A 22,035-nucleotide genomic window follows, 5' to 3' on the forward strand; every position below is an offset into this window, starting at 1 on the left:
GGACTCTTCCATCTGTGCTTCTTCCACACCAAACTCCATTTGCCAAGACAGCAATGTTCTGCAGAACACATATTTGTATCTAAGTCTAGAAACACGCTTAAAAATAGATCATGTGTCTGAGTCTGCAAAAAGGTGACAGAACAAAGAAGGTAAATCTATAGCTATCCACAAGTTAAACAATCCCCAGACTTAAATCTGTATCAAAAAGCTGTTTAGTCTTCTGCTAAGACAGGGTCAGCTCCCCTAGACCCTTGCCTTGTGTTTGTGTTTCCAATTTGTGATCCATTACACTGTCTGAAAAAACTCTTACACCTCTCTAAGTCAGCTGTCTTGGTGCTCTGTCTGATACTATGTGTTTAGGTATTTTGCATAACCAGTTTTACTTTTCTGAGGATCTTTGAAATTAAGGCCTATTCAGCTTTAACAGACAAGAGACTGCCTGTGTCATTAGCTCTTTATCTCATAACTCAGATCTACAAGTATTATTACATTTTATAAGTATTTAACAAAAATCTATTACATTTAAATTATTAACTAAAGGAGTGTCAAGAGTTTCTTATTTAACTATCAGCTGACCTTAATCTCCTGGATAGTTCTTGTGGCTACTTTGCAAACCTGTTTAAAGATGTTTCTGTAAACTTCCTACTAGATTTTATGCTTTTGACACTGAATATTAGACAACACAGTGCAGAAAATCTCAGCAGTTAGTTAAATGATTGGTAAAAGTCACCTGAATTAGGAAAAGTAAAAATGATTAAATGATCTGGAATGAATGAGGAAATAAATGGGGAAAAGCAGTCTGACTTCAATTTTCTTCAAAAAATCTGAAAAACCAAAAGCCACATAGTAGAAATAGTACATCTCACAAGCCTGTAAAAAATAAATATAAGCTATGATTTGAAAGTTCACATTGAAAACTCACAATTATTGCTTACACTTTATGTTTTATGTAGCAGACACTTCTAACAAAGTCAAATTCAAGCACAAGTGGCAAAAAATATTTTCAGTTAGGCATCTCTTTGAACCTAGACATACTAAATCCATTAGTGATTGACAAATGCTGAATCTCTGTGGCCTACAAGAAAAAGTGCAGAAAGCACTATGCTATTCAGTTTAATAGGTGAAACCATTAATTCCATTTTTATTGCATGTTTTTGCACTTCATAAATATGACTTGATCAACATGCATGATGTTTCAAATTAAACAGTAATTGATTAAATAATGCCAAGTTGCTTTTTGGCACTACAGTCAATAGATGGAATGGATTTTGAGAGGGGAAGGGCAAAAAGTTATTTCAAGCAATTAAATTCTAATCAGTCTAATCAGACTGCTCAAGACTGATTGGACATCCAAGTGTACACCAGAAAAGCTAAGTGAAGTAATTATTACCATTAAAAAACAAGTAATGAACACAATAATTCAGTATTTAGGAAAGGAAAGCAGACAGACTTCACAAGCACCTATCACCAAAAGACAAAAAAAGTTTCAAGTTGAAATAACTTAATAGGAATTCATAGCTATGGTCACAGTACTCCTGCATTTACTATTGTGCCTTGAAAGATTACTTTTTTTAGCTTCCAAAATACACAGGCTAATTCACAATACTTATCAGAGAAGAACGACTAGTTGTAAATAAACTAGTTGTATCTTACCCAAGTTGTTTCATAAATGTTTCCTATAAACCATAAATAATGCACACAACTCTAAAAGCCCAAAGAAAATCCTCTGCTGCCCAATATTCAGACAAATAGACACTATCCAGAGAGAAAAGAGGTCATGTAAAGCAGTAAAGTAGATGTGATAAAGGTGACACTAATTTTTAATGTTTTGCTTTTAAAGGTAGCAGCAACATTCCTTAAAGCAGGATAGAATCCTCTCTGAAAGCTAAAGAATTAAATCTGTCCAGGGATGTCAAAGCAAACAAGAAAAATATCTACATAGAAAGTTGGTGACAGAAAAGGTTAGGGAAAATGTGGGCCCTCTCTGGAACAGGAAGATGACCTGGTTATCAGGGATATAGAAAAGTCTGAGGGATACTGAACAACTTTTCTTTCCTCAGTCTTCACCAGCAAGTGCTCCAGACACATTGCCCAAGTTGTAGAAGGCAAAGAAGGGATTGGGACAATGAAGAACCACCTACTGTACAAATGCATCAGGTTCAAAACCATATAAGGAACCTGAAGGTGCACAAGTCTGTAAGACCCGGTCAGATACATCCACAGATTCCTAAGGGAACTGGCAAAGGAAATGGCTAAACCACCGTCCATCATATTTGAGAAGCTGTGGAATCTGATGAAGCTCCCCCAAACTGGAAAAGTGGAAACATAACCTCCATTTTCAAAAAGGGAAATAAATACAGTAGGGGAACTACAGGCTCATCAATCTCATAGTCTCGTCTCTGAGTATGAGATCATGAAGCAGATCCTCCAATTACAGTAAGACACAAGGAAAACAGAGAGGTGACAACAGCCAGCATAGTTTCACTAAGGGCAAGCTGTGCCAGACAAACTTGGTGGCCTTCTACAATAGGGTTGAAGTGTTGGTGGATGAGGAAAGAGTTACAGTGTCAAACGCTTTGCAGTTAGGCAAAGCATTTGACACTGTCCCATACAACATTCCTGTCTCTAAGCTGGAGAAACAAGGATTCCATGGTGGCTGAGGAATTGGCTGGATGTTCACACTCAAAGAGTTGCAGTCAATGTCCCAATGCCCAAGTGGACCCCAAGGACAAGCAGCAAGCAGTGTTCATATGGGGTCACTACGGGGACTGGCCCTGTCACCAACATGGACAATGAGATCAAGGGCACCCTCAGCAGGTTTGCTGACAACACTGAGCTGCATGGCACCATCAATACACTTGAGGGAAGGGATGCCATCCGGGGGGATCCTGACAGCTTGAAAGATGCGTGCCATGCACCTGTGAGGACCTCGTGAAATTCAACAAGGTCAAGTGCAAGGTCCAGCAGCTGGGCTGGGGCAATCCCAAGGACAAACACAGAGTGTGCAGAGAATGGAGTAAGCACAGCCCTGCCGAAGAGGACATGGGGGCTCTGGAGGATGAGAGGCTGGACATGACCCAGCCATGGGCACTCACAGCCCAAAAAGCCACACACGTCCTGGGCTGCATCCAAAGCAGCGTGGCCAGCAGGGCAGGGAGGGGATTCTGCAGCACCCCCTCTCTGAGGACAAGCTAAAAAAACTGTTTGTTCTGCCTGGAGAAGAGAAGGCTCTGGAGAAATCTTATAGCACCTTCCAGTACCTAGGAGGAGCTTAAAAGAGAGCTGGAAAGTGACATTTTAGAAGGGCATGTAGTGATAAGACAAGGGAAATGGCTTTAAACTGGAAGAGGGAAGATTTAGATCAGGTGTAAGAAAGAAATTCTTTACTCTGAGTGTGGTGAGACACTGGAACAGGTTGCCCAGAAAAACTGTGAATGTCCCATCCTGAGAGAAGATCAAGTACAGTCTAGATGGGGCTTTGAGTAACTTATTCTAGGGGGAAAGTGTCCTGTCTAAGATCATCCCTGCTAAATAATATTTCACGTTCTCTTCCAAAACGAACTATTTTATGTTTCTAAGAATTCAGTTATCTGAACAGTTAACTTTGCATGAAAGTGTTCAATAATAATGTGATATACATTAAAAGTAAGATTTCAAAGGTAGAAGAATACAACTTTTAACCTAACAGAAGTTAAATAAGCCCTTTCAAAAGAGGTGGAGCCCCTCACAAATGCACAGTGAGCTTAAATCCTGCCTTTTCAGTAGTCCTGCAACATTTTATAGTTCCTGAGAATAATGGATATTGCTTTCTGCCTAACACCATGATTAGACAGCAGCTGATTAATACAGTACTTTTATTTCATGACTGATTAAAGCATCTTGGTATTCTACTAGGTCTTTGAAGTTTTTCTGGCCACAAATTTCAATAGGTTTGACCCTAGACATTTCTGGACTATATAAAGCCTGGTTCTGATGTTACCTGCTGTCTAGATATCTACTAAACCTGTGTTCTCATGATTTCCATCTCTAAATAGCTGCTGCTGGAAGATACTTTTCCTGCATGCATATCTGAGAAGCTTGTCTCCCCAACAGAATCTAGACCCAGTGCTGTTGAACTTCTTTGCTTGAGCATGCAGCTGGTACCTTTTTTCCCCACAACACTGCTCCACTAGTATACAATGGTATTATTACCAGGTAACTGAAAGGAGAGCTATTTCAGCACTAGAAGAGCTTCCACTGCTGCATTTCTTCCCACAGTCAATCACTTGCATCATTTCCACACACACTTCCTACTTGCATGAACCAGAACAGCCTTTTGACAATGCAGCACAATTCTTCTGAAAGTCAGGGACACCCACCACACGAGGGAGTCCTTGGCTGCTGTTTCCCATCAGAGCTATGGAACGCCCAGTGAAAGGGCTGGGCAAGCTAACATTTGGAAGCAATTTTTCATTTATCAGAGTACCCAGATAATCCTGCATATTGACTGGAATTCTTAAACATTCCTGTAATGCCTGAAGGTAAAAAAAAAAACCCAAATAACTGCAGTATCAGGTAATAATTTTTTCCACAAAAACCAGAGTCATGACAAATTCTACAATCAGTCAAGCTCTAAAAACCTTTTCAGAATGTGCTGATCAAATAAGACTAAATGAGTTCTATGAAATGTACTGGCTCATTTTAGAAACAAGAGCTCTTCTTGCTCCCTAAGTTCTCATTGTCAGGTAAAAGTAATGTAAGAAAAGCAGCCCCTAACTGAATTCACTAATTGAATTCTATTAATGCTAAATTTTGGAAGAGAAAACCCAAAACTGTCATAAATGACTATCCCAATAGGCATATCAAACAAAAAGGAAAAAAACAAAAACCAAAAACCACCAAAATGTTTACAACCTCATTAATAATACATTTTAAAATAATACACAACACCTTTTATACCTTTATGAAGTATAAAACAAATTTCAAGTTCTAATACAAAAACTAAGCACAGACTAATCATACTCTGGAAAATTAGAAGTCTGAATAGCAAATAACACATTCATACATTTCCACAGGACAACCAAAAATAATTGATAAGTATACATTTAAAAACTGGATTTTTCTACAATAGTCACCATACCATCATTTCAGACATATCAGGCTATTTCAACTTCTGCAAAAAAGATCTTATTGCAAAAGACTAAGTCATAGGAATATAACCAGCAAGAACTTCAATATCACAGAAGAAATCACAGGTAAAACACCTGTCTTGAAAAAAAACCCAAATGGGACATACTATTAGCATCAATATCACAGTGAAGAACACAGCTCTGAGGTTAATAAAGTTTAGGAACTAAAATTCATTGTCTACAGTGAATTTCTACAGAAACAGAACCCATAGGAATTTTAGAAGATTGAGTATCTTATTTCTTTTTATAATTTAACTTCAGCTACATACACCACCTAACGCCTCCAAAAACTGTTATCCAGACCTTGACTGAAAGAGTATAGTCCATTTTCTAGTGAACAGCAGTGTATTTTCTGCTTCCAGCCTATAAGTGGTCATTTTACAAGCACTGTTTTCAATAAAATACACCGTGTTTAAAGCCATAAACTTCTGACTCAGTGCATGAAGTTAATCGGCAAAGATCCACTAAACTAGTGCTAGAAAAAGCCAGCTTCGTATTTCTGTAATCAGTACCGAGTCAAGCTCACAGAAACTTCGCATTAGGTTTCATTCTGCCTTTCATCACTCTGAAGGTTGTATGTACTGGTGGAAGAATGTTGTTAAAATGTTTCTTCTGTTAAAAGAAACATCCATGACAACATATGAAGACCATATATGAAGCTGTCATTAGAATTCACCTCATGGACTCAAATAATTTTTGCAAGTCTCCTAAAATTTCACAGTGAAGATATGTTCCATGACCAGTACACAAAAGTGGCACTACAGAAAACCCACAGGATTATGTAAAGATCAACCTAAAAGCTGCAAGTAGTAGTTTATGCTGTTCTGAAAGCAAGCCAGCGTGGCCACAGAAAAGATAATACTACTAGACTCCAGTCCAACTTCAGAAGCATGAGAAGTTTAACAGAGTTTTAGATAGACAGGAGTATAAAGCACTCAACCCTTTTGTCTGTGTGGATTTGCAATTTAAGAATGCTCTAAAATGTGCTACAGGGATACTGCAGAGTGACACCTGACACCCCCACAGAGGACTTGTGAGCCAAGACAAGGTATCATTCAGTTGGCACCAGCTCTTTCACAAAAAAGTTGCCTCATCTTTGTAAGTCACTACTGTAATCTGTGATTAATGCCACAGAGACTACCACAGGATTATCTTGACCCTGAATAAGGCTAGGAGCACACACTCAGACACACAACTCAATTAAGTGTAGCACTGTATCTGAAACTCGCTTCATGACTCTGGTCTAAAATGAAGGGCTAAATGCATAAGTAGAAGATACCATCAACCTTTCTATTTACTCAAAGTAAGTTACTGTTCAATTTTCAAGCTATATTTTACTTTGCATTAAGGCCTGAACTGAATTTTAAAAGCAGTTTAGCAAAATAAGGGAACCTGCATAAGTCATTGAACAATTCCTAATTTAAACACAGTTTGCTTGTAGTTCCAGCAGATGGATTCTACTTAACGAACACACAACTCATACATCACTGAACAGGTGAGGCTGGGAAGCTTGTAAGAAAACACCTGTAAACTATGATCACTACTAGATTTCAGAATTGGATACCTCAATGCCTTTCTCCCAAACCATTTCTCAGCTATCTCTCTAAATCTGGAATAATGAAAGTTGAAGAATGAATGAAAAGGATAAACACTGATCAAAGTATCTGGACACACAGTGAGTAGATTGTGTCTGATCTCAGCCAAGTTCAACTCTTTATTAATTTGGTGCACCCCTCTGCATTACAGCTTATGGCTTTTCACATGTGCAGAACATCATCATCTGGTGCTTCATCAACATAAGCCTGTTGCTGCTGGATATATAAGTGATGGTGCAGCTCTGGTGCAGAAGTGATGGTTCTTCCCTTCAGCACGAGGAGAAAGTTCATTGGTGGGGGGGGGAGGGGTACCACGGATGCTAAGCATTACATGAACCCGATAAAAGATGTTCAGCAAGCCGGAGGAGATATCAGCTGAAGGTTATTAACAGAGATCCACCACATCCAAATAGAAAATCTCAACATCAGAAAGTGTGGTTGAAAGCAGGAACTGCATGGAAAGGTGCATGCTGTTGCACAGGCAAAAGAAATCCTCATGGACACTGCAGGAGGAGGAACACTGAGAATCAGGCCCATTACTGCCTTGGGTTCAAACATAACAAGTGACAGCCAAATACTTAAAATAATGAAGACTGAAGACACCCAGACCTTCTTACAAACCAGCCTGTCATATTACAAGGAGAAGATCCTTACCACTCCAAGGTGAAAGAATACCATGGAATTTGCCAAACCAAATACTTTTTTGAAAGCTAGCTATACCCTTTAATTTTTACCACTATTCGTAGTTACATGTTCCAGGCATCTAAGTTTTGTCTTCTGCAGTCAATTTTACTCCTTGTCAGGAATACAGCTAGCAGCACTAAATATTCTATCTTATTGTATCCACCTAGTCACCTTAAATAAGCAAGTGGATGTAAAGCACTTTGTTCTACTCCTTTGGTGTTTCAAAACTGTGGTAACGTGCTCACCCAAGTAAAAATATGGCATGACACTTTATTGTGGTTTAAACCCAGCTGGCAACTAAGAACACACAGCCACAACTATGACCTCGCCCCCTCACATCCTGGTCAAAAAGGGGAGAAGAATTTAAAAAAAAAAGCCCGCCAGTGAAGACCAGTTTAGTAACTGAAACAAAGTGACATGAAATACTACTAATAAAAGGAAATAAGAAAGGAGAAAAACCCCAAGGAGAACAAATGATAGAAAAAAAATTTCTCATCATCATCCACTGGCTTATACTAAATCCTATCCTTGAACTGTGAGCACCCCCTACATTTCAGAAAACTCCCGCAGTTTATAATTTGGGCATGAGGTCCCATGGAGTGGAATCCCATACATTGTTGGCCAGTTCAGGTCCCTGAAATGTCAATACTTCCACACCTGCTCGCTGGCAGAGCACTAAATGCTGAACAGTCCTTAATTCAGGGTAAACACTGCTCAGCAACAGCCAAACCATCAGTGTGTTATCAACATTATTTTCACACTGATTTCAAAGCACAGCTCTCTAGCTACTGCTGAGAATAAAGGAACTCTCTCCCAGCCAAACTAGGATATACCTGAACTTTAATTCTTTTCCCAAACTGCACAAAAAACACATATTACTTTGGAACAGTTGTTTTGGTTTTTTGTTCAGATTTTTACCTGCTACTTAATCTCAGAGTTTTGAAAGACATCGTGAAATGTGCCATGATCATAAGTTTGAAAAATATTTCCCTGCTCTAGGCAACTTTTTCCATAGGTTAACTTCCCATGTTACTTTCAATCACATGCTTGGTTTTTGTTTTGTTTTCTGGTCTTTACTGATGAGAGAAAAAGTGAAGAAAAATGATAAATTTGTCCTCAAAACAATTTCTTTCCCTAGTGTAGGTCTTAACTAAAAAAATATGTGCTTGAAACTACGTCCAAGGGGAATATATTTTTTTCAGCTTTAACAGCTGTAATTAACAAACAAGAGCAACTGTTAATCTGCAATACGAAGTAGTTGGAAAAAGCCATTTATTTTGGCAGTTGCCAAATGAACATAGGAAAAAATACGCTGAGAAAAGCTGAAGATTTCATTATTTGAAACTGAACTATGTCTCTACAGCAATTAATTCCTACATGAACACAGAGGATTTCTTCCATAAGTAAGCCTGTTTAAACCTGTTTTTTTAAGTTTAAAAGGTGGTAGGGAAGAGTGGGGAACCAAGATAATCAATGCATCTTACTACAGATGCAAGACTTTATAACCATTGTGTGGCTCCAAGTCCATTTCAAAGAGGGCTTTGGTTTAATATGCACAAAGCCACAGCTACCACAAAGACTGTGAAAAAAACCTCACCTACAATAGATCTAGAAATTCAGAGGACAGGAAAGAATTCATATTACAAATCCCATTCTGTTTTAAAAAATTCTGCTAAATGCCTGAAATAAGCAAAGGTAAAAACAAAGTAACTGCAGCAACTGGTCAATGGCACAGAAATTTTGAAGATAATATGGCTGTGTCCTTGATGGCTGTGAACTCTGGGAATTAGTAGATTTACAGAAAAATATTAAAGGAATCCTAAAATGAATAAAATATCTGAGCGCTCTCAGTTATTTTTTCTTTACAGTGGATTAAAGTATTGGGTCACTAAAACCACAGGCTTACATAGTTTTCTTCTGTGGCATTCTACAGCTTTCTATCTCCACTCTGACTTGACATACTGCAGGAAGAAAAATCCCATAGAGAATAGTATAATAAGCCCTCTTCTGCAGTTGTACACAGAAAACCACAATGGCAGTCTGGCAAATTTTCACAGCAAGAGCTGCCAGTTGAAGTACCATGACAAAAGAAAATCAAAAGCAGATATACATATATTTTATAGAAAACAAACACATGCAGTTAGAAAGTTTCTTGCATGTATTTTAAGGTCTTGCTTCTGTAACACAATATACTAGCTGCTCCAATACATAATGGACCGGCCATGAACCTGTTGGAACCATCTGCAGCTTGAAGTCTTATTACTTACCACTCAGCTTGTGGAGGATGAGAGGAAGTATTTGCTTTCTGTAAGGATATCCAGGCCCCTATAAGCCACGTGACATCCTTGCAGTGAAAGAGCTTCAGGGTGTGCAGGTCACTTACATCACTACCCAAACTGACTGAAACATACCTTCATTAATATAAATACTCTGCTCTACTCTCACAGCACAGTCACCCTGAAAAGCTGTAAAAACTTCAGGTTACAAGAGGTCTCTCTCACACACTAGCTTCCATTAGAATCAACATTTATTCAAACAGCTGGCCCAGGATCACTAAGATGCAACAGCAACTATACCTACACACAGGTATGAAAGAGTAAACACTGTAAGATACATCAAACTGGCAGCCTGGGACTCCCAGTGGGGAAGCAAAGAGCCCAGCCTTAGCTAAAAGCACACAAGATAGTCCACATCACTACAGGACCAATGGCAGTTTGCAAACCTCAATGCTTTCTTGTAAGTTATGGCAACCACTGACAAAAGTGAATGGTAATCTCTTTGCTGAAAAGTGCAAGATAATGTATATTGCAATTATCTCCATCAAAAAGCAACAGTGTTTGCTGAAAAGCAGAGTGATTTAGTGATCAAAGGTCTCTAATCATATTTAGTCATATAAAAATAATTAAATTTTTTAAACATCAAGTTCTTGCTTATGCTATATATCGAGATCAACACATTAATTCATGTTAATATATGATGAATAATCATTTTAAAAACAGCTTGTTTTCACAAAGTTGGTGCTATGAGTGAATCCCTGGTGGGTTTAGTCAAACAGGTCTTTTCTACCTCTTTTACTTGTAAAAACAAAGCCTATGGACTCCTGAAAGGTCAAAACAGTATTGTGCCTGCGTAACAGTGAAAGTCACATGAAAGTACAAAAACATTAAGTCTATCTTGAGTAACACAAGGTGAAACAATTTCCTTCATCCTCACCCATTTACATGACTCATTTCCAGGAGACACGTGAAGTGCAATAAATTATGCCATTTACTATGAAAAGGTACAGTAAATGTAGCTAAATACTTCTGAGTAATATTAAATAGCAATCAGAAGTATAAAACACCACCGAATTGCCTGGGCTGGAAGAAACCTTAAAGACCATCTAGTTACAACCCCTCAGCAGATTTCAGATGTTAGCTGTGCTCTGGATCTAGACGTAAGACTTGTTCGAATCTTAACTCCCAGGATTATCCCTCAGGATGGTACTTCAAGCACCCAAGCTAGCTAAGTAAGGCAATACTCTGCTGCTGCACTTTTATCCAACAAGCGCACAAAGTTCAAAATCACTTCATTAACTTTTTGCTATAACTCACCAAGTCCCTAGGCTACATCAGAAACTTCATTTTAACATTGGCAGCGCTCAAAACAAACTTGAAAATTAAAAAGATGATTTAAAAATCAACCCTCCCTCTCCCCAGAAGATCTGTGCTCCAAGGTCTTGAGCAAGATGCTTCAGAGAGCACTTAGTCATGACAGATAAATACACATATATTAATACAAAAAGAAATTTGCCTCCAATCCCATTTGGCTTCTATTCTTAATTTCACATTTAAGTCAAATTTTGCAAAACACATTCTACTGGCAAGACAGTTTTCGAGGCAGCACCTTTTGTTCACAACCCTGCCTTAATCAGAAATTGTCAGACTGACAAAAACTCCCTCATCTCAGCACACCACCTAGCAGCAGCAAGCAAGAACCTGTGTGTATCACGGACTCAGAACACCACAAAAGAGCACGCAGCTTCAACTAGTTCTTCCTTTAGCTGCCAAATTACTCTAGTCTCCACCCAAGTGCAGAAAACCCTGCAAAAACATCTGATGCATTAGAGTGATACAGGATTGCAAACACCAAACACAATGGGAGTAAAGGCTAACAAGGGAAAAGAGCTGAGCAGTTTAACAAAGATAGCAAGCCTCTCTTGAAACATGACAAAGTTGTTATGCTCTGTTCATTCATGCAGTCCTCTCTGTATCAGGCACTTGTACTATATAAGCAAGTACCTGAAATTCCAGCTACTCCGGCTCAATTTTTTTTTTTTTTTTTTTTTTTTTTTTTTTTTTTTGTCATGGGAGTGCTTAAAACTTTCTACACTGTAAATAAAGTAACTCTGAACACTAAGCCCCTCAACAGATTTGCCATACCATCTCCTCCTGCTTCCTCAGGGAGATAAAAATAAAAAACCCTACTTTGTAGGTAGGACCTGCCTACTTTGCTTCCTACCTCATCTTCAAGGCAGTAGTAAGCCTCAAACTCAGAGCCTCAGATTAAAGCACAATCACATTTTTTTCCCCATCTTCTTGTAAGGTTAGTTTAGATGCCCTAAAATTAGACTTCCGTTAAGGGAAGTGAAAGATTTAGAGCTGGAGAGAAAGCTAAGACTGCTCAGAGCAAAAGTGACAAAAGACTTGAAAGAAACTGGCAGCCCAGGTTCAACTGAGATCACTTTCAAAGTCAGGAGTTTTAGATTTGCAGTAGCACTGACAAGGCATAAGGTTTCCCACAGCTCTGCCCTTGCCAGACACTAACATTTACAATGTTATGATAAAAGAAGTGAACAGTACAGAGCTTAACAAGTTTCCATGTTCTAGATTCAAGCAGCCAGTCAGTTAACACACTTTGTACTGCTTCCACTGAAGACACAAATAGGTTTCCCTTGATTACCAAAAGACTCCTGTACAAGTCACAGCAAGTGTAACATCCACCTCTAAGAGATCAATGTTTCAGCCATGCTCTGCTGAACACAGGCCACTTGTCCCTCAGAAAAAAAAAATCCTTTTCCAAGTTATGGACTCAGCTGTTTTGGCTGACTGTAATTCAGTATTGTGACAAGCGTTTCCTCTGACCCTGCACTAGAGGAGACTGAGTGCTCCATAACCAAAGATCTGGTAGAGCAGAGTCCTTCCCAACACTGCACTGACTATATGCATTCACAGGGCCCACACAGAATTGTGACCAGTGTTATCAGTGTGAACACAAGCTCCGTCTGACAACATCATGTCCATGCTCTATATATTTCTTTATTTCTACGACCAACTCAGAATCCTTTGCATTTATTACTATGGTATTTCAATGAAGACCAAAAACACACATGAAAAGTAAAACTCCCTGTACAAATTTTAATTGCAAACATACTGACACAGCTGCTTCAACAATTTTATGGAAGTGTTCAACCTTCAGGCAGTTTTTGTAGAACTACAGTTCTAGACATTTCAATCATGTGCTGCTTTTTACATCTTCACTTTGTGCAACACAGGAATGAGAGAATAATTCAAAGTATCTGAGAAACTGCTATCTATCGAGATCAACACATTAATTCATGTCAAGAGGACAAGATGAAATCTACAAAATTAAGCAGGATATTCTGTTAGCTTTAGTCCTATGGAAACAGGTGTAAGAGACAGAAACGTGATTCTTCCTCAACAGGAGTATCCATCACAGTACTGTAGAAGAGACTACAGTACTCTGGATTGTATTCTAGACTGCAAAAGCCTAGCCTATGAAATTTTTAAAGGGGTCACACAGACATGACTTGAAGAATTTTACTCCCTGAGCCTATAGTTTTGACCATAAAGAAACATCACCACAATGAGATGGATTGTTGCCAGCCACAAGACAAACAGGACCCCAGATTTTTTTGAAAAAGGTATGTAAGAGGATAAGACTTTCAACTAACATGTAAGCTCCACAGTGGCAGCTGGATCAAGTGTGGAAAAATGCCATCCATGTAACAGTGATCAGCAGGATGTCCTAAAGTGGACTTACTATTTATCTTCAAGCTGAGATGACAGAAGGCAGAAGGAATTGATGACGTCTTCAAGTGGAGGGTGCCTGCCTCCTTGTACTGAAGGTAAAAGTATTACCAGAGTTTCACAGTTCATACACAAGTCTATAAATGTGAAATACAGTCCCAGGCTAGATCTCTAAATACACCCTGCCTCACTTTCTAGACAGAACAAGCATTTGCTAAACTGCAAATGAAATCCATATATAAGCATTATTGGTAGTTGAAACACAGTTAAAGAGACCAGAAATCCAGCCCCATTCATGAGCAGGTTCTCTTTTAAAGAAAAAAACTTGTGAATTTTATGAGCATATGATTATTTTAATAAGAGAACAGTATGGGAGCTTTGAAGCCAAGAAAACAAATACTTTCCCAAATTTAAGACATCTGAGTTAGCTGCTTTCTGAAATTAAGGAGTCTATATTCCATGAGTTTCAGTTTGGCTAACAATGCCACAAGCACAATGAAAACTGGGAGATTATTCCATAATGTGAAAATTAAGCATTATTCTTCCACGTATACAATTGAAATTGTACTGACAACAGTGGGAGTTAAAAGAATGTAGTTGTTTTTTTGTTTTGTTTTGTTTTGTTTTTTTTTTTTGAGGAGACTACAGTCACTTTGTTACCTATATTCAAGTTTCATAAAAGCAGGTCTAGAAAATGTTTACCACACCATGGTACCTCTTAGTTTTTAAGTGCTAGCTATTAGTGTTTCTTGCATTTTTTCAAAAGCTGCTAAATCCATCTTGTGCAAGCAGAAAGCATGGGCTCTTTAAAGTGCTTGACCAGGGGCAGCTCCAGCAATTAACTTTCATCTCATTTTATCCTCTTCCCTAACATTTTGAATATTTTTAGCTTATATTTTGTAACCATACGTGCTTAACATTAGATCACATAAAAGGTTATCACTGTATGATAAATGTTACCCCTGTGGCCTTTAAATAAGTAGAAGCACTTAAACTAAACTAAAGAGCTATCTGAAGTGGCTGATTGGAATTCAGTTGTGTTACTCTGTTGAGATCAGGGTCTCCTACCTATTGTACAAGCACAATTAACTTGCACGGTAGATTTGCAATTTGAATTGACACACATCTGCATTAGTCAAAAGCACGTAAGAGTTAACACAGACTCTAAAATATCTATGCACAATGACTCACTCCTGACAGATTCTCTGGTTAGCAAGTGGAGATGAAGTGACGTTCATGACCCACTTATCAGATGCTGTTGTCAGAGGGATTCTCACATGAAGAGAGACTCTTGTTCAGCACCCTTTAGAATCTTCAACACTACCAACATTTAATTTATTTACCTTTCTGTAAAACAACAGAACAGCAATCAGCTATTTGAATTCTTACTGATAACACTTGAAATGGTTTTCTGCCAATACAGCAAGCAGACTTCACTTCAGCTACTAATGTCACCCCAACAGAAAGTTCTGCACAATGCTTGGAGGTGACCATCACAGACCTTCACATATCAGCTTTCTCCCTTGTTCACAAATAAATCATAGCTAAAAATCAACAAAATAATCAGGACTTGGACTTCAAATTGTTCACATGAAATTAGTAAATGAACTCCAAGGTGCCTCCTTCCCTTCAAACAGGTTTTTCAGGGAAAAAAAAACAAGGAAGGCTCTCAAGTTCAACTCTTCTCAATCCTAAAGTGTGCAGACAGCTTCAAGGAAATGAGGCACTTTCACCTCTACTGGGAGGTGTGCCTGCCCATCGCAGGGAGGTTGGAATGACAGGCTTATTAAGGTTCCATCCAATTGAAACCATTCTGCTATTCTACAATAATGCAAGTGCACTTCGGTGTTGCAGATGTGATCACAGATTGAGTACTAAATAATAGGGTGGGAGGTAACTTGGTTTAAATTCTCAGGATGCTAATGAGTATTTGGGTCAAGATGACAGTGGCTGGCCATGATCTCTCTATACTTTAACACATGGCACTGGCAACCCAGTGATCCTGGCAGGAGCAACTGACTCTCAGGACAGGACTGTGGTTTCTAACTGGGCACACCTGCAGAAATCACACTTCACATACCAGATTCCCTCTGGGGCAAACAAGTTGATCTCTGTCTGTGGTCTGTGGTTACTTCCTCCCTGTTGCTGGTCATGCCCACCAGTGACAGTGGCCATGAAGTGAAATGCAGTCTTTGACATCGAGCTTGCAGGATGGTACCACTCCGAGCCAAAGACAGAACTGGACTAGCCCACATGTGTTCCCACCAAACTCCACTCTGTTCGCAAACTAGCAGGCACAAAGTGGTGGAAACACAAGCCATTACAGACCTCAGTGATATCATAAGTGTAGAAGTGTATTTCAACTTCTATGCTACCCTAACCTTATTTAAAGATACTCACAAAGTAACTAGCACTCATGACAGTTCATTTAAGAAGGACAAAAAAAAATTATTAAATTTTAACAGAGGAATTAAATCAATAAAAACCTGAAATTCATGCCATATGAATTTGACAGAACCTGGTAACAATCACTGTTCTGAATTCAAAAGGAAAAGAAAATTTGCTTTTCAAAACTCTCTGAAGAAAACATGAAAATGTTTTCTTTTCTGTTCAGTAAGAATTGGACTGAAAGTCAAGAGCTTTCTCCTAAGCATCTACAAGCACAAGGTTATCTTGCTCCAGGCTACTTAAATCAGAAGTATTGCTCCCAATGCAGTTGCAAGTTCAGAAACCATACTTCTCAATCTCACTTATAATCCTAAAACCTTTTGGAACAAGACTGACGCAGCATTTTTGCTGGCAGTTGAAAGTGTGTATCTCAAAGCTGAAGATCTGCTCTCTCATAAAGTACAAAAACTATTTATCTCCAATAGTTTCGACTCTGGAGTTCTCTGCTACTGAGAATGTAATTTAAATTCAGGATCCTTCTCAGGCCTCACTTCATGCTATATAGAAAATACCACATCTTGAAACAAGAGGTCTACAATTAAGTCCAGCCCCATTTCCAGGTATGAAGTCTCTTGAAATTATGTAGCAGCAACTGTGTGCTCCTGGCATACAGAACATCAGACCCATCACGTAAGGAAGTGGACAATTTGAACATTGATCACGAAGACCTTGAGGGTCATTTCTGTGGGCCTGAAGTAGCAGCCTTTCAGGTTATCCCTAAGCATCTTTGATAGGCAGGTTAAACAGGCTAAACACATGGGATATCCAAGAGAGAGACAACCTGTCTTTGAATAGCCATCCCACCAACTGATGAAGTACCAGTTACATCTTTCCACTCAAAGAACAAGAGGTCAGGAAACACCTAAGGAACGGACCTTTTGTTTCAAAGCATTGAAGTCATTACCTACAAAGAAAACAGACTTGTTTTCTCCATCAACCAGATTTCACCTGAAAACAGCGAGCTGTGGCATCAGCCCCATCTGGTTTCTCTGGCATCCCCCAAGAACATTAGGTAATCTTCACACTGAATAGCAAAGATTGCCTGAAGGTTTGCTCAGGCCAGATCAACTAGAAGCACTGATTTCAGTATCCCAGACTACTGTGCAGAAGGAGGGTGCTTCAAAGATTTACCCATCCCACTACCTAATGTCTTAAGAACAAGTGATCTGCTGAGGGAAGATCTGCTGGTTATTCAGAGAAATAAAGGAGACTAACCACACTCAGCAAACAGAATTCAGCCAGAGACTACTCAGTAAGAAGGAAGCCAAAGAGCATAAACTGATTCAAGTGTGCATCCCAAAGAAACTGTTCAAGCGCTGCAATTCAAAAGCAGCTTAACCTGTGAAGTAAGATAATCTGCCCTTTTTCCAAGGTACAAGCTTCATTACCTGCCTCCCTGAAAAGAAGCAGCTTTGCATCAACAAGCTCTAAAGTCTAACTTCAATGAGGTTGAATTACAATTCAAGGAAACTTTGTACAAATATCTACTTTTCCACATGTGAATCTTCTTTCCTAGTACTCCGAAATCCAGGTTTAAATGTCCTGTTAGCATTTATAGCACTCAAAGTAACCTAAATTAAATGCAAATAAAAATGCTTTTGGGGTATATAATTACAAAAATTATTAATGTAAGTTCCTTCTGACCAGCATTGGTTCATTCTGCCTTTATTCCATTACTTAAGAGAATTGCAGAATACCATTTTAGAGTTCACTGCTTGGAAAAATGAAAAGATACAGAAAATTCCAAAACCAACATACCTGTTATTTTGTCCCTGACGAGCTTGCAGGATTCTATCTCCCCAATGCTGCCAAAAAGACTCTTCAGTTCCTCTTGTGTCATGTTTTGTGGAAGGTAGTTGACTATTAAATTGGTCTTGCTGTCTTCTGTGTTTCCAGAATCAACTGGTGATGAGCAATTGTTTATGGTGGCTGAACCATGGGCTGTGTTATTACAAGTTGGTCCATTAGACAGTTGTGTTTCCATGGCAGCAATTACCTGCTGAAAAGGACAGAAAACAAGAACCATCAAAATTCGTATTTCAGTATCTAGTAGGAGAGTCCAAACAAGAACCTAAAACACCTGTCACTTTGCAGAAATGGTACTGCCAAGGCCATATACTGCCTCTACATGCAAGAAAAAACCCAAACACCAGTACAGAAGGGCATTAAACTGTTAATCAAGACAATACTTTAAAACCTTGTAACAAATAAACTGTATCTTCTACAAGTTCAATAAATGAAATCAGCACTCAAGCTTAAGTTTCCATTCTCTGCCATTCCTCCAATATAGGGGAATCACAACCTTTCTATTATAGAAGTTACCAAACAAAACTGGCCTGTTACAATAATAATTCCTGTTAACTTACAACTGGTTACTGAAATAACATGAAATGCAGTTTTTAATGAAGTGGCATTTGAATATTTTCAAAAAGAGGTGGACATTAACTGTATCCAAAGAACACTTCTCATAAGAAACAGCAGAGATCAAGATTAGTATTTTAAAGAGATATTTAGAAGATATATGAATGTGCTGGGATGGAAAATATACTCTTCTTTGACAACATCCATATAAAACTTTTTTTACCACAGGTTAGAATCAGGCTTCTACAGGCTTTTATTTGATGAAATTGCCAATTTCTTATTATTTCTTCCCTTGCCTGAACTCTGAGAAGAGTTAAATTTGAATCTTGATCTTTATGTACTTTTGGACCGCTCCAGAACTACTCTGTGCCTGGGAGACCACAGAACAGAATCCTGGAACCTGTGCTAAGGCAGACGGAGAACAGGAAGTGATCAGAGACAGAAAACATGGCTTCACCAAGGGCAAGTCCTGTCTGACCAACTAAGTGGCCTTTCAGTGATGAAGTGACTCCATCAGTGGACAAGGGAAGGGCTACAGATGTTATCTATCTAGACTTATGCAAAGCCTTTGACACAATCCCCTACGACATCTTTATCTCTAAAATGGAGAGTATCTATTGGTGGATTAATAGATGGATAAGAAAGGGACTGGACGGCTGCATCCAGAGGTGGTGGTCTATAGCTCAGTCTACACAGACATCAGTGACAAGTGGGGTCCCTCAGGGGTCCATACTGGGACCAATGCTATTCAATGTCTTCACTAATAACACAGACAAATGAATCAAGAGCACCCTCTGCAATGACCCCAAGGGAAGTGGTGCTGCTGACACTCCTGAAGTTCAGGATGTCATCCAGGGGGACCTGGACAGGCTTGAAAAGTGGGACCATGGAAATCTCACGAGGTTAAAAAAGACCATGTGCAAGGTGCTGCACCTGGGTCAGGACACCCCAAGTATGAGCACAGGTTGGGGAATGAATGGATCAAGAGCAGCCTGTAAGCAGGACTGGGGGCTGCAGGTGGATGGGAGGCTGGACATGACCCAGCCATGAGCATCCGCAGCCCAGACAGCCAAACATGTCCTGGGCTGCATCCAAAGCAGCGTGGGCAGCAGGGGGGGAGGGGATTCTGCTCCACCTGGAACCCTGCATCCAGCTTTGGGGTCCCAGCACAGGAAGGACATGGAGCTGTTGGAGTGAGTTCAAAGGAGGGCCTGGATTAGAGGGATGGAGCACATCTCCTTTGACAAAATGCTGGGAGAATCAGGCTTGTTCAGCCTAGAAAAGAGATGACTTTGGGGTAGCCTAATTGTGGCCTTTTAGGACCTGAAGGGATTTTACAAGGAAGAGGGTAAGAGATATTTCTGAGGAGCATGTACTGACAGGATGAAGGGGAATGTCTTCAAATTGAAAGCGAGTAGGTTGCATACATACTAAGAAGAAATTCTTTACTGTGATAGTGGCAAGGCACTTGCCCAGAGAGGTTGTGTATGCCCCATCCCTTAAAATGTTCAAGGTCAGGGGGACGGAGTTTAGAGCAACCTAATCTAGAGGAAGATGTCCCAATTGTTCATGGCAATTGTATTAGAGACAGGCAATCTCTAAGGCACTTTCAACTCAAACCAGTCTGATTCTACTGTGTCTCACCCCAAAGTCACTGACTGTATGACTGCAAGATGCAACAGGCATAATTAGGAGGAGTCTGCTTGTACATAAGCACTTGTCCACAAGCTGCCACATCTACAAAAGGCACTCTGTCCTCTCAGTCAATGACTGAATGGCAACAGCTGGTAAATACAATGGATTTTTAACGGCATCTTAATAACTAAGATTTGGTCAGCCTACCCTGTTTGAGACCAACTGTTTAGGACAACATGCAAGAGAAAATTATGTACGTTAATTCTCCAGTAATACATATTTCAGCATAAGAAGTTCACTGCAGAAATCCATCAATCCACTGAAATTATCCTCATAATTAAACTGTTAAGAGGAACTCTCACAAAAAAGCCTCTTGTAAAATCACAAGAGCAGCATCAGGACCTCGGATAGGTCTGTCCTAATAGCCCTGTTTAAAGCGCCATAGGCAATCAGTGCATATCCAAACAGCTGATGAGGCCAGCTGTGCTGAATAACTGAATTTCCTAACAATACGAGAGGGGTTGAGTTTCTTACTAGAAGTCCAACTTTGACATTCCTGTGAACACATTTCTATGTTCTGTGTTTTACATACAGAAGTATTTTCCAAGAGGTTACTTCAGCACAATGCAAAAAAGGGGATACATCTATTAGGAGCACTCATTAGAAAAGCATGATCTCGTTTTCCTGAAGAGCTGCAACTAGAACAACATTTTCTTCCCTTGTGACAAACTCCAAGGGGCAACCTGCTTCTGACACTGATGAAAAAAGTCCACTGAAAAGATGATAAAGTAGATTATCCCAATCAGGATAAATTACTTTTCAAAACACTAGCATACCTGTTAAAGGTAGTAGTCACAAATGCTGTGCTTTGAGGCTCTGTAGGATTCCCTTTTTCCTTTTTTTTGTGTTTTATTCTCAAATTTGAAGTGTTCATTGATCAAAATTAGAAGGATTTAGCAAGGACAACAAACAATTCTCTCTTAATTGCACATTTATTTTCACATTCAGGTGGCAAGTACGGGATCCTAAGCCAACATTCAAGTGAACAGCTGCAGTAGCCTGTGTATGCTGAAAATTACAGCATCTCTCAGCTATAGAACCATCTGCTCTGAATGAAGTGATACTAATATGTTTTACAAATAATGCATACCCCACTAATAGGCTAAAGAGAACTGTTCATAAAAGACAAAGCACTAAATATTTTTCACCCAGAAAAATAGTTTGAGATAAATTTACAGTTTAAGAGAATCTTAGAATAGACTGACAAATATAATTTTTAAATAGTAATCATAAAAACACAACTATACATTTTTTCAAAGTTACTGCAAATTAGTATTCAGACCATACCAAAACCATTTTAGTACAATACTCCTCTTCAATTATCCACCGTGTATTTTCAATTAGTACTAAAATCTAATTGACAATAGAAGAAAGGCAAGCCACTGCAGTGTAATTTCTACAGGAGATCACCATTTTACAGAAAAAGTTGTCTTATTATGTCAGTGTGCTCTAGGCTCTCACAGAATACGAACACACCCTACAGCCTATAATGAAACATATATGTGAGTTAGCAGTCCAAATGGAAGGTTAAAAGACTTTGGTATGGCCTCAGCACTATTAACATGTAAAAAAGTAGCCTACAGAATTTAAGAAAAGTCCCACAGACCCCAGTCCAAGGCTCTGCTGCCCACGAACCACTTCTAAGCAGAGAAGCCACATCACACAGTCTGACTGCCATGTTAGTTTGGAGTTGCCGTCTGCAATATGGACACAAAAAGTACTGTATGTTAGATTAGCAAGATAATGCAACAAATCAGTTTGTACAAATTTACAGTAATTGCATTTATATTCCCAGCACGTCCATGCAGTGTGGCTTAATTGGATTTGAGGCAATTCCAATCTAATCTTAACACATTCAGTCATAAAATTATTTTTCTCATGTGAAATAAGATGCTTATTTTTAAGAAGACTTAAAAGAAAATGCAGTCCAGTTACCCCTGCATCTATCCTGGAAACTAACTTCAGTACCACACCATGCCTAAAAGAAACTATATCACAAAATAAATTTTTAAATCTTCAAGACTGAAGAAGAAAGTAAGGAAATACAGTGAGTTT

The 22,035-nt window shown here is 39.0% G+C and overlaps 1 protein-coding gene across 2 annotated transcripts in view; it reads right to left on the minus strand.

Moving 5' to 3' along the window:
* Positions 1–21,761, minus strand: part of ELAVL2 (ELAV like RNA binding protein 2) — a 47,067-nt gene extending 25,306 nt beyond the window's left edge. Inside the window, exons 1-2 of one of the 2 annotated variants that reach the window (XM_059836623.1) lie at positions 21,587–21,761; positions 17,683–17,923 (exon numbers count right to left, since the gene is read on the minus strand). In XM_059836623.1, coding sequence (XP_059692606.1) covers positions 17,683–17,923; positions 21,587–21,658 — 313 coding nt within the window. In that variant the 5' untranslated portion in view covers positions 21,659–21,761. The remainder of the gene's footprint in view (positions 1–17,682; positions 17,924–21,586) is intronic. The other variant, XM_059836622.1, reaches the window with a different exon arrangement.
* Between the last annotated feature and the right edge of the window lie 274 nt (positions 21,762–22,035).

The sequence above is a fragment of the Haemorhous mexicanus genome, chromosome Z (assembly GCF_027477595.1).
Source record: "Haemorhous mexicanus isolate bHaeMex1 chromosome Z, bHaeMex1.pri, whole genome shotgun sequence".
In the NCBI taxonomy this organism is placed as follows: domain Eukaryota; kingdom Metazoa; phylum Chordata; class Aves; order Passeriformes; family Fringillidae; genus Haemorhous; species Haemorhous mexicanus.